Genomic DNA, 13,869 nt, shown 5'->3' on the forward strand with positions numbered 1-13,869 from the left:
CTCTGGGACATTCTGTGGATCCGGAGGATTCCAGCAAGGATTATTGACCTGACGACTGGCCTTTACTCTGGGCCTGAGAGTGCCGTGAAGTGTGGGGGAGGCATTTCTGGCTTCTTCCCTGTTAAGTCAGGAGTGAGGCAGGGGTGCATCCTTGCTCCATCACTTTTCAACACTTGCATGGACTGACTATTAGGCAAAGTTGCTGCAGAGCATCTGTTGGTGACATCAAGGTCACTGATCTTGTTTTTGCTGATGATGCTGTACTCCTTGGAGGAACACTGGAGGCCCTGGTGATGGCTCTCGAGGTGCTGCATGAGGAGGCAAAGCCTCTGGGACTGAAGGTCTCCTGGGCCACACCAAGGTCCAGTCATTTGGAGGCTTGCTGGAGGACACAGTTCAGTCTGACCATGCATGTGGTGAGGGTGTCAAGGTGACCAAAAGTTTCACATACCTTGGTAGTGTAGTGCATAACAATGATGGGTCTTAATAGGAAGTCACTTGACGGACCGGCCTGGCCCACGGTGTTATGGACTCACTCAACATGAGTATATGGCATTGTTGATATCTATGCTGGTGGACAAAGATTTGAATTTTTAAGTCACTTGTGCTCCCTGTCCTACTGTATGACGAGTTGACATGGACACTGAAGAGTGACTTGGAGAGGCATGTTGGTGCCTTTGGTACCAAGTGCCTTCGCAGGATCATAGGGTATTGCTGGAATGACTATGTGTTAAACCAGCAACTGTGTGATGAAACTGAATCAAGGCCTGTTACCAGCTTAATCCATGAACGTCAACCCCAGCTATTTGGGCACAATGGCACGCCTCCTGGATGTCGATCCTGCTCATACGTTTTTTTCTGTAAGAAACAACCCTGAGTGGAGGAGACCAAGGGGACGCCCACAAAGCTCATGGATGGGGCAAATCGATTGATCCTTAGAGGAGCTTTGAGTGGAAGGGGTAACTGCTCCATGGAGCCTTGCTCAGGGGGACTGTCAGGGGTGGAGGCAGTGAGTGAAGTGACACCCCCCCTGGCATATGATCCCTGTTATTTAGTTAGCATACATGTGTACTGTATGGTATATTGCAATATGGTGCCTGTCCAATAGTATTTGGTAGACATTTACAAGCCATGGCCAGTATTGCGGTGCCAGGTGTGGGGTAGGTGAGCACACACTGATTGACCCTACAGTGGCCCAGGAAATCTTATGAAGATCCAAAATTATCGTTCGTGGATTTACTCGTGAAAAAATAAAATTATCAGCAGATATTTCTTCAATTATTCAAATCTCCAAAAGTTCAAACTGCTAAGGGACGATTGTGCTGCTACTGTGCCGCTAATTGGCTGTTGTTTGATGAAGTAGTGCTGGCATGTGGGGTAAAGCTGGTAGCATAATGGGATTTGTCATCTGCAATTTTGTGTGGGAGTCCAGAGAGGCAGGAAAGAGTTTGCCCTTCACACTGGCAATAGGCTTGCCTCTGTGCACCAGTCACTTGGAGCTGTCACTGGTTTAACTATGATTTGTTATTAGGTAACTTCTTGTCAGTTGATATTCATATATATTTTTTTATCATTTTGAAGCATCAAATGAATACAAATGACTGTATCAATGAAAAACTAAGAACTTGTATTTTAAATTCTATTAGTGTTGAAATTCTAGATATATAGAAAAATTAAATAATCCATTTACTATTGAAACGACTGTATTGGCTCCTCAGACGCTGCCAGAATATGCCACCCCAGAGATGTGCCGCACGCCTCTCAGCCAAGTGATCCTCAAGAGCAAAGTGTTGGACATGGGTGAACCGCACTCCATCCTGGCCCTGGCCCTGGACCCTCCCGACATGATGGACATTTGCCGCACAGTCCTGACGTTGAAGCAGGTGGGTCGCTGGCAGGGAGGGTGTGAAGGCCTCACCACTGGCCGGCCCAAAGTGTGCATGGCCAGCCCAAGAGATGCCAATGGTATTTCTTATTAGTTTAGATCAATGTTTTAAGCCTTCAATAAAGCAGTGTGACCAGGGTGCTTTCCAAGAGTACCAGCCTTGCAATAATATCCTAAATTCAAGAGTGTGACTCACAAGACAAAAAAAGTTACTGATTTTCAAATGCAAAAATTCCCTTGACTTGACTCCTTGCCCAAGTGTGTGTGTGTGTGTGTGTGTGTGTGTGTGTGTGTGCTGGACCTGTTTGTAGTCTACCGGGCCCAAGCTGAGCTCTAATTGTCCCGTCTCCATATCTACATTCGTCCAGCCTTTCCTTCATTTGTTGGACACTGCTCGCCTCCACCACTTCTTCCCTCAACCTGTTCCATGTGTTAACACTTCTATGTGGAAAACTATACTTTTCTGTCACTCAGGTTCCTTTATTAAGGCGAGTGTCTGGGTAGCAGGCCGAAAAAAAATCTGAAAAATAAAAAAATCTGAAATTGTTCGTGGGTCATGGCCAATTTGAGTATGTTTCCGAAGGTTTTAGGTAAAATTCCTTATAGTTCCTTTGTTATAAGTGGTCTCCCCCCCCACCTCCACCCACTCGACAGATGTTTTGTTATTTGTAGAAAGTCATATTAAAACGTTTATATAAGAAAAACCAGCAAAGTTAGCATATATCTGTTGATTTCTAGGAAAGTCTGGCAACCCTGGGTGAGTGTGAAAATGCAGGCTGATGTCTTGGAATGAAATCAGTGCCTGTGTAGCTCTGAAAGGGGATAGCCTAGCAACAATGAGGAGTGTGGGAAACTCTGCAGCTGAATTCACAAAGGCTTTGTTCGTAGTTTTGGGCCCTTAGTGCGTAGTTTTGAGAACATTGAGATTCACAAAGCTCGCGCGGTAATAACTACCAACTAATTGATGACGTCATGGGTTAGCGCGCGCATTTACAAAGCTTTAACGCGCTCTGTGTGACGCTAAATGTGTTGTTAAATATCTTCTGCCTTGGGGGTGTAGTAAACGCTAACAATATTATCATATTTACGTATAAATGCTTATAAATCGCGTTTTTCAACTTGAAATATAACTTTGCGAGTAGAGGAAGCCCATTTCTTTATAAAATGATGAGATATACACACTTTGAGAGGCATATGATAGTGTGGGCGGTATGGCAACACCCGGTCGGGGGATTGCCAGACCTCCCTCCTCCTTCATCTTCCTACCTCCTCATCCATTCATCCATCCATCTCTAAATTTGTCCCTCCGTGGAGGGACCATGGACCTTTGTCGGGTGACGGCCCATGAGTTGGGCTGCAGATATGGCAAGACAGTCTTAATTTTCCCTCGTTCCTTCCTTCCGTCCTTCGTTCCTGTCTGCCTCGATATCTTCCCATATTTCTATTTGCTTTCTTCCTGCCTCAATCTCCTCCGTATCTTATTTTTCTTCATCTTAAGCATGTTCGTAGATAACAAGACATCGAACGGCAAAGTTACCTTGACGTAAATGTGCAGCAAACAACGAAATAATTAAATTCGAAGATTACGATTTAGTACAGTTTGCCTTAAAAGGAAGAAAAAATGGGAAAAGAGAATGGTTTTTTTGAACCAGCAGCTGGAGGGGCATCCCTAGGATTGGCTGACGGTTCTGTAAACGTGCTTGCGATTCCCTGCAAGGCCAATGACATCATCAACCAATCAGCGGCCTCGCTGACTTAGCGCGCCTCTAACTACCATCTAAGGTTTGCTTCGTGAATCTGACGCTAACATCGGTCGTTGTGAAGGAAACGAAACTGCAGGGGCCCAAGGCTGTTCCGGGCTAACAGTTTTCCTCCTGAGCCAGGTGTTTTGCTCCCCCCCCTTTTCACAGTGTAGTCAGGAGAAGCGATACGCAAGATGTTAACTCCGTCTTTAATATGCACTTCAGCTCGCACAGCCCACGGGAGGCAGGTAGGACGGCCGGTGTGGTGAGGCCGCTCACACAGCCCACGGGAGACAGGTAGGACGGCCGGTGTGGTGAGGCCGCTCACACAGCCCACGGGAGGCAGGTAGGACGGCCGGTGTGGTGAGGCCGCTCACACAGCCCACGGGAGACAGGTAGGACGGCCGGTGTGGTGAGGCCGCTCACACAGCCCACGGGGAGACAGGTAGGACGGCCGGTGTGGTGAGGCCGCTCACACAGCCCACGGGAGACAGGTAGGACGGCCGGTGTGGTGAGGCCGCTCACACAGCCCACGGGAGACAGGTAGGACGGCCGGTGTGGTGAGGCCGCTCACACAGCCCACGGGAGACAGGTAGGATGGCCGGTGTGGTGAGGCCGCTCGCACAGCCCACCGGAGACAGGTAGGACGGCCGGTGTGGTGAGGCCGCTCACACAGCCCAAGGGAGACAGGTAGGACGGCCGGCGTGGTGAGGCCGCTCACACAGCCCAAGGGAGACAGGTAGGACGGCCGGCGTGGTGAGGCCAGCAAGGGCGGCCCAGGTATTCGGTCTCGGGGCCAACAGCGTCTTCCCCGGGTAGACCGTGGCGGTGCTACGGCTGAGTGATGGAGGGCAGTGCCGGGCTGGGCGTAACGTGGCAGCAGCCTCGTCAGGTGGAGGACTCGTTAGGTGGTGAAGGGGAGCCAGTGCCTAGCGAGCTGGCTCGACAGAGTCCTGGAGTCGTCTCTCGTCCTCAGCGCACCAACGTCCGAGGTTGCTTCGGCTGCTGATGTCAGGGCCCCCACTCGTGCCAGTGGAGCTCAGGCAGGGCGTTCGAGGCGTTCCGCTGCGGGTAGTGTGAAGCCTCGCTCGGGATGAGTGTAGGTCGAGTGAGGTGTTCCGGAGCTATGTTGGAGTCGAAGAGTTATTAGTTGTCTTCCCTTTACAGTCGTTAAATCAATGGTGCGTAATTATGTTAGTTCGTAGTTAGTGAGTATGTTTGTGAATTCCAGCCCTGATATCCCTTGCTTGACGAGATAATACCTTGCCTTTAGGAAGGGCAGGGGGGGACTAGGAGCCTGATATGCTTAGAAATACATCTGATTGTATTATCAGATTGTAGATAATCATAAAAAAACACATAGTATACCTGAAAACACTTCCTAGTGTGTTAGAACAGGTGTGAGATTGATTGCTAAACTTTATCGGCCCGTGTATCAAAATATATATTATTCCCCTTCTAAAATCTATCTTGGAGCAAGTTTCAGCTTGATTTCAATGAAACAAAAACTAAAAGGCAGAGGAATGTTTTTTCATCCGATGTCTGTTGCTGTTTTTTTTATATATGTGAGCTTAGCTGCAAAAAAAAAAAAGAGTTGTTGGGCCAATAATAACGGCAGAATAACACTCCTAAGTTTTGGAAGGGGCTGGCGGGGCTGGGGGCCAGAATGGGGCAGAATGTCTAAAATTGATGAACATGTTGTCAATACTTCATAACATAAAAATCAGAGTGACTCATGCATATTTACCAGAGATATACCAACACCGCTCCTACCCGGACGCTGGCCTTAAGTTTCTTCCTACGTCCTATCAGCCCCTGCATTCTCGCAGTTAAGAAGACATCATCTCTATCCACCCCATCAAACTTATTTACCAACTTATACATCGTGATCAGATCTTCTCTCTCCCTTCTTTGTTCCAGTGTCGTCAAGTCCATCTCCTTCAATCTGTCTTCATATGTCATATTTGAGAGTTCTGAGACCTTTTTAGTTGCAATTGTCTGTATCCTTTCCAGCTTTCTGATATCCTTTTTGTGAGGCGACCACACAACTGCGGCATATTCAAGTTTTGGTCCTATTATTGTTGTTATATTTTTCTTCATCATTTCTTTGTCCGTAAAATTGAATGATACCCTTATATTTTGCATCATCCTGAAGGTTTCTCCAAAGAGCTTGTTTATGTGCTTTTCTGGGGATAGTGTGTCTTGCATTGTTACTCCCAAATCTTTTTCTTCATGTACCACCTTTAAGTTTTCTTCTCCCATCCTGTATGTTTTCCTCGGTCTTTTTTTACCTTTCCCCATTTTCATAACATGGCATTTGTTTGCATTATATTCCATCTCCCATAACTGGCTCCATCTATCCACTCTGTCCAGGTCTTTTTGCAGCTCCTCACAATCTTCCTCCGTCCTCACTTTTCTTATTAACTTTGTATCATCTGCAAAAAGGCTCATATAACTTTTTGTACCCTTTGGCATATCGTTTATATATATTGTGAACATTATTGGTGCCAGAACTGAGCCTTGAGGAACTCCACTCAATACTCTCCTCCAATTTGATTTCTCTTCTCTAATCACTGTCCTCATTTCTCTTCCCGTTAAGTAATCCTTCATCCACTCGATAACCTTTCTGCCCATTCCTCCCCACTGTTGTAGTTTCCAGTTTAACCTTTTGTGCAGAACCTTGTCAAAAGCTTTTTTCAAATCAAATCAACTCAGCCCATCATCCTTCTCTCTTGCACCACATCTATTGCTCTTGAGTAGAAACATAGTAAGTTGGTGACACATGATTTCCCTTTTCTAAATCCAAACTGTCCTTCACTTATCAAGTTTCCCTTTTCTAAATGTTCGACCTATTGTTCTTTATTATACTTTCACAAATCTTGCATGTTACACTTGTCAAAGAGACTGGTCTATAATTCAGTGGTTCAGTTTTATCTCCACTTTTATAAATTGGTACGATGTTCGCTCTCTTCCACTCTAAGGGCACTTTTCCTGTATTTATAGAGCATTAGGGTAGGCGGTGGCCGAACTGGTAGCGTACTGGGCCCACATTCACCGTGTGATGAACGACGCGGGTTCGAATCCCCACGCTACCACTCGGATTTTTCAGTCACCGCCGAGTGGCTTAAAACTACCCACATGCTGTCCTGAAGACCACCCATCAACCCGGACTCTAGAGGAAGCCGTCCAAGCGAATCAAGAACGAGTTCCGGGGGGCAGCATGAGCCAATACAAGATGGCGCCACTATAAACACTCGCCTGCGCCAGAACGGGCTGGGCCGACCATCAGGCCCCACCTGGAAGAAGCCTTGGGCCGACCATCAGGCCCCACCTGGAAGAAGCCTTGGGCCGACCATCAGGCCCCACCAGGAAGATGCCTACCGGCGCAACAGGCAGCGACGTAAAAAAAAAAAAAAAAAAAAAAAAATGTTATGTCAAAGTGGCTCCAATAATTCATTTCTACACTTTTAGCACTTGACCCGAGATTTCATCCGGTCCCATAGCTTTCCTTCCATCTAAGGTTTTCATCAGCTGCATCAGTTCCCCTTTCTCAACCTTTACATGATTTAGTTTCCCTTCATTGCAATTTTCAAGACCCCAGTCAAAGTCAGTTTCTTTCGTAAACACTTTATGAAAATTTTTATTTAATATTTCTGCAATTTCTTTGTCCTTTTTGTTGAATAATTTTTTTTCTTTTAGCCTTTCCACTCCTTCATTTATTTTTAACTTCCCGTTTACGAATTTTTAAAACATTTTCGGTTCTTCTTTACATTTAAAAACTATTCTTAAAATTTAGCTTCCTCCTCTTTCCTTATTTTCACATATTCATTTCTTGCTTTTTTTTTATATTTGTCTCTTATTTTCATTTGGTCTTTTCTATAAATTCCTCCATGCCTTATTTCTGTTTCTTTTTGCTGATTCACGCCACTATAAACACTTGCCTGCGCCATGACGGGCTGGGGCCAAACACCATCTGGGCCCCTCAAGCAAGCCTACCAGCGACTGAGGCTAAGACGTAAAAATAAAAAAAATAAAAAAATAAATAAAATCCAAACCATGTTTTCTCTCCTTCATAAAGTCATATTTCTCTTGAATATTACTAATCCTCTTCATATCACTCCAGTCTCTCTCTCTCTCTCTCTCTCTCTCTCTCTCTCTCTCTCTCTCTCTCTCTCTCTCTCTCTCCCGAAGAAAGTCTAGAGTCCAACGTAATCTACCTTAGTGTAGTTCTTCCTTTTTTTTTCCTTATAAGCTTCATCTCGATATTAACATCCTTCCAAAGTTTTCATCTCCAAGAGTTCATGGTCGCTCTTTCCTAAGGGGCACTCATGACTGACTCCTTCATCTAACTCCACGTTTTTTGTGAAAATTAAGTCAAGTCTTGATGGTTCGTCTTCCCCTCTCAGCCTTGTTTCTCTTCCTTGCACCCACTGCTTATCGAACTCCATGTTTTTTGTGAAAATTAAGTCAAGTCTTGATGGTTCGTCTTCCCCTCTCAGCCTTGTTTCTCTTCCTTGCACCCACTGCTTATCGAACTCCATGTTTTTTGTGAAAATTAAGTCAAATCTTGATGGTTCGTCTTCCCCTCTCAGCCTTGTTTCTCTGCCTTGCACCCACTGCGTCATCAGGTTATCTGTTACCAGCCTCAAAAGTTTACTTCCCCAGGTATTTTCGCCACCCTCCATTGCATAATCTTCCCATTTCACGTCTTTTTCATTGAAATATCCTATTAATATTATCTTTTCATTACTTTTTATTTTGTCTGTCAGTGCCCGTATTGTATCTTCCAGCATAACATTGTAGCTTACTTCATTCCAACTTTTGGTTTTAGGGGGGACATAGGCTGTTATTATGTTAGGCTGTTATTATGTTAGTCTTCTCTCCACCGTTTACCAGTACCTGCACAGCCGTCACCTCCGCACTGGCCTTTCCATGTCTCACTTCAGTCACTTTCAAGTTTTGTTTTGTCGTTGTCATCACTCCTCCCTTTCCTTCTTTCCTATCTATTTTTCCAAATGTTGTACTTGCTCTTTCCCTCCAGCACAAGTTCCAATTCTTTTACAGGTTTTGTCTCAACTATACGCTTAATATCCAGAGCACACTCCCTTAACCCTTTCTTTGTGCGTGGTGTGAGACGCATCTATCCCCTCAGGCGCAGTCGTGGAGCCCAATGGGGGGTCTATTTTTAAGCTCTGTATCTCAAAAACTATTCATCACAGCTAAAAACCAAAAACACCGTTGGAAAGAGGAGGTCTAGATCTATAGGAGTTGGTTAAGTATGCCTCTCCTGCGAACGTACATGCACGTTCAGGGAGTGTTGAATGTGAACACTTGTGCATGCGTGATGATCAGCCATTTTCAGGGAACTGTGGACATCTCTCCTTGAGGTTCTGGCAAGGGAGTATTGCCAACTGCAATATTTACAACTATTTGGTCAAAGAATCAGTCATGTGATAGGTGAAGCTATGCAAAAATGCTGCTATATAGGACAAGAACATCCACCAGTTACTCGTCCGTAGATTTTCCGCGCTGGGCTGACATGATTTCCCACCAAATTTAGTGGAGAACCCACTCAATTGGCAATCCTGTGTTGTGAGAAATAGTGTTGGAACACTCTTATACACGGAAGATTTGAGTGCGGGTGGAGCTTGCACCGAGCATTTAGCACCACCAGCAAAGACGGCTAACGCTCACTGCGAGCGTTTAGCAATAAAAGGGTTAAGTAATCAGTTTGTTCATTTTTCTTTGATACAAGACCATCAATGTTAGTGTTCACAATCTTTAACCCTTCCATGGCTAAACGCTCGCAGCAAGCATTTGGCGTTGCTGGTGGTAAACGCTCGCTGCGAGCTCCAGCCGCACTCAAATCTCCCGCGTATGGGAGCGTTCCAACAATATTTCTCACAACACAGCATTGCCAATTGAGTGGGTTCTTCACTAAATTTGGTGGAAAATCATGTCAGCCCAGCGTGGAAAATCTACGGACGAGCAACTGGTGGATGTTGTTGACCAATGAAGCGACATTTTTGCATAGCTTCACCTATCACCTGACTGATATTTTGACCAAATAGTTGTAAATTTTGCAGTTAGCAATACTGCCCTGCCTGCACCCCATCATCAAGAGATCTACAGTAGTTGCCTTACGGCTGACCGTCACGCACGTATAAATGTTCGTCTTCACAGGCAACAGCCCCTGAACGTGCCTGTACATTCACAGGAGAGGCTTACATAACAAAATCTTATAGATCTTGGCCTTCTCTTTCCAATGGTGTTTTTGTTTTTTAGCTGCGATGAATAGTTTTTGAGACACAGAGGTTAAAAGAACGAGCACTAGCGTCACTTGCTGGTGGTGCTAAAAGCTTGCTGCGAGCCCCAGTTGCAGTCACAGCAAAAAACACCCCCTGAACGTGCCTGTATGTTTACAGGAGAGGCTTACATAATCGAGTTGGCCTCCTCTTTCCGATGGTGTTTTTGTTTTGTAACTGTGATGAATATTTTTTGAGATACAGCGGTTAAAAGAGATCCCCTTCCCCCGCTGGGGTGCCCGAGTGCGCCTGAGGGGATAGTCTCGTTGCGAGCGCTTAGCAATGAAAGGGTTAAACCTTTCTTCCCTTCTCCCTTTCTTTCCCCTCCTTCTATCAACACCCTTGCTCTCTCTTTTCGCCTTCTATCCACCACTTCCTCAGTTTTTTGTTCCTCATTCTCCAAAAAATTTCTTCTTTTCTTGTTCTGATCTTTCATCATTCCTTTTTTTCGCTTCATTTATCATTTCTTTTATTTTCATTCTTTCATCCTGTGACATATTTCTCCCCACATATATTTGCTTGTATTCTTCAGAGTCAGTAATTTCCATGACCTATTTAGTATGGTTTCTGTTGTCATTTGGGACCTTGGCTTAATCTTTAATGGCATGTTTTACCTTCCTTGTATCTTCCCAATCTAGGTATTTCATCTACTTCCTCAATATTTTCTTCCCCCTCAGTTTTCACATTTCTCAATATATTTTTCACCTTACTCTTCTCATAACTCTCCCTCTGGGTCTTCATTGTTTTTTTTTCCTCTTCTGCACCAAACACTCTGACACATTTTTTCTGTCATGTCCCTCACCATTGTTTCTCTATTTTTTAGTACATTCACAACGTCTTGTCTGTTCCTGTTGTTGTTGTTGTTGTTCTAGGATTTCCCTAAAGCTCGTTTTTCCCTTGTCCTTTTCACTCCTCCATTCCTTCAATTCATCATTGAGTACATGTGTGTGTGTGTGTGTATTTACCTAGTTGTAATTTTACAGGGCCCGAGCTACGCTTGTGTGGTCCCGTCTCCATATATGTACTTGTCCATTCTTTCCTTAAACTTGTGCACGCCTCGCCAATAGTACATCCTCACTTAGTCTGTTACAAGCCTCTATGTGTGTGTGTGTGTGTGTGTGTATTTACCTAGTTGTGAAATACAGGAAAAGAGCCGTACTAGGCTCGTGCTGTCCCGTCTCCATAACACTTGTTATCCAGTTTGGCTTTAAATTCATGAATCATTTTTGCACACACAGTCTCCTCGTCAAGTCCGTTCCATGTTGTTATGCTTCTGTATGGAAAACTGTATTTCTTGATGTCTCTCCTACAGTCGCTCTTCTTCAATTTCTTACCATTGCCTCTTGTTACACTTCTGTCACGTTCCACTAGATCTTCCCTGTCCAATTTCTCCAATCCCTCTTGTATCCTGTACAATGCTATTAGGTCCCCTCTCTCTCTTCTTCTCTCCAGTGTTGTTAGTCCCAATTTCTCCAGTCTTTCTTCATAAGTATGTCCTCTCAGAGTTTCTGGTAATTTAGTCGCTGCTCTTTGTATTCTTTCCAACTTTCTAATTTCTTTCTTCAATCCAGGTGACCACACTAATGCTGCATATTCCAGTCTTGGACGTATCATCGATGTTATTAGTTTCTTCACCATTTCTTCATCTAAATATGTAAATGCTGCTTTTATGTTTCTAAGAAGATTGTATGTATCCCCAGTTATCCGGTCTGTATGTTTTCCAAAGGATAACTTGTCTGTTATGGTCACTCCCCGATCTTTTTCTTCATTTTTTTCATGATTCTTTCATTACTCAGAGTAGTTCTCCGATACTCATCTACTGCTTTTACCAAACTCCATCACGCTACACTTCTCTGTGTTGAATGTCATTTCCCATTTGCGTGACCATTCGCTTATTCTATCGAGATCTTGGCTCAGGGCTACACAGTCTTCTTCATTAGCCACCCTCCTCATTATTTTAGCATCATCAGCAAACATATTCATATAGCTTGTCACCCCTTCTGTCATGTCATTAATATAAGTTACAAACATAATCGGAGCCAGCACCGATCCTTGGGGGACTCCACTGGTCACTTCCATCCAGCTTGATTTATTATTCCTGGTTACTGTTCTCATTTCTCTCTTCGTCAAAAAGTCCACAATCCAATCCAATATTGAACCACCCAGACCTCCAACATGATTAAGTTTCCATATTAATCGCTTGTGTGGTACTTTATCAAACACCTTCTTTAAGTCCAGATACACACAAACTACCCAACCGTCTCTTTCCTGTATTATATCAATTACTCTTGAATAGCAGCTGATCAGATTAGTTACACAAGACCGTCCTCCTCTGAATCTGAATTGGCTATTTGTTAATATACTGTTTTCTTCTAAATACTCCACCCATCTGTTTTTTATAATTTTCTCACACATCTTTGCTGCTACACTTGTTAATGACACTGGCCTATAGTTCAACGGGTCTTCCTTACTCCCTCCTTTATGTATTGGGACCATGTTAGCCCTCTTCCAGTCTCTCGGTACCTTCCCTTGTGCTAGTGAGACATTAATCAAGTTGCTCAACTTTTCAGCTATTTGCTGGTTACACTCTTTTAGCACCCAATTTGATATACCATCCGGTCCTGCTGATTTCCTCACATCCAATTCTTCTAATAATTTTCTAACTTCATCTGCTGATGTTTGTATTCTCTCCAGACCCATGCACTCTATTCCCCGGCACTGCATCTACACCTTCAGACTCACTCTCCCTTGTGAACACTGGAAACAGTTATTCATCACTTCTACTATTTCACTTATACTATCAAGAGTTTCACCATTAACTTTATCTTTCTGAATCTCATCTCTATTTTTCTACTTTCCATTTATGAACTTTTAAAACAGTTTTGGCTGGTCTTTGCACTTACCTACAATATTTTTCTCAAAATTCCTTTTTTCTTCTCTTCCTACTTTGACATAAGCATTCCTCTTCCTTTTGTACTCATTCCATAGATCCATCCTCCTATTTTTTCTCCATTTGTTCCATGCCTTCTCCTTTTCCTGCTTGGCGTCCACACACTTTCTATTGTACCACTCTTATCTTGATTTCTTTCATCCTTGGTACCCACTTTTCCACTCCTTCGTTGTAAATCCGTAGAAAGAAAGATGGCCCATTTTTCCTCATCATTTTCAGCCTCAAAAAAAGTATCCCATTGTGCTTCCTCAAAATGTTTCCCAAGTTGTTCAAAATTTGCCTTATTAAAGTTAAACCATTCTTTCCTGTAGTCCTCATTCCTGATTATTTTACCTCCTCGTAATATGTACTTGATAAGTATGTGATCGCTCTTCCCTATAGGGCTCTTACAGTTCATCTCCTCTATGGTATCTGGCTCCCTGGCGATTATCAAGTCCAATCTAGATGGCTCGTCTTCTCTGAATCTTGTATTTTCCTCCACCCACTGGGTGAGGACGTTATCTATAACCAATTCCAAAGCCTTGATCCCCCATGAAGCTTCACTTCCTTACAATTAAAATCTCCCATTATCAGAATCTTATCCTTCTCCTCCAGCAATTTCCTTAGGCAATCCAATGTGTATTCCAGCTCCTTCTTGTACAATTCTTCATCATTCATCATCATTTCATCGACGCCTGCTCCTAGGAGCTCCCACCAGGGGATGGCCACGGCAAAAGAGCTTCCAACTTTCCCTATCCAGACACTCCCTCCTTGCCTGCTCAGAGTTTCTCAAAGATCTTTCCCCCCTCTCCCTAACGTACTCCTGCACCCTATCCCTCCATTTCACTGGAGGTCGTCCTCTAGCATTCCCTCCCTCTATCTCACTCACATACACCTTTCTGGTCATCTTACTCTCCTCCATTCACTCCATGTGACCAAACCACTTTAAAGTCTGTCGCTTCACTTCTTCCACCACTCCACACTTCTTCCCTTCACCCACGTGACACA

General features: G+C 44.1%; 1 protein-coding gene across 2 annotated transcripts in view; it reads left to right on the plus strand.

The window, feature by feature from the left end:
* LOC126997860 (ATP-dependent RNA helicase TDRD9-like) overlaps positions 1 to 13,869 on the plus strand; it is a 177,709-nt gene that overhangs the window by 47,320 nt on the left and 116,520 nt on the right. For both annotated transcript variants that reach the window (XR_007752418.1, XM_050859075.1), the window contains exon 12: positions 1,719 to 1,883. Coding sequence is in view for 1 of the 2 variants with exons in the window: in XM_050859075.1 (XP_050715032.1) it covers positions 1,719 to 1,883 (165 nt within the window). In the remaining variant the exon portion in view is untranslated. The remainder of the gene's footprint in view (positions 1 to 1,718; positions 1,884 to 13,869) is intronic.

The sequence above is a fragment of the Eriocheir sinensis genome, chromosome 13 (assembly GCF_024679095.1).
Source record: "Eriocheir sinensis breed Jianghai 21 chromosome 13, ASM2467909v1, whole genome shotgun sequence".
NCBI classification, from domain to species: domain Eukaryota; kingdom Metazoa; phylum Arthropoda; class Malacostraca; order Decapoda; family Varunidae; genus Eriocheir; species Eriocheir sinensis.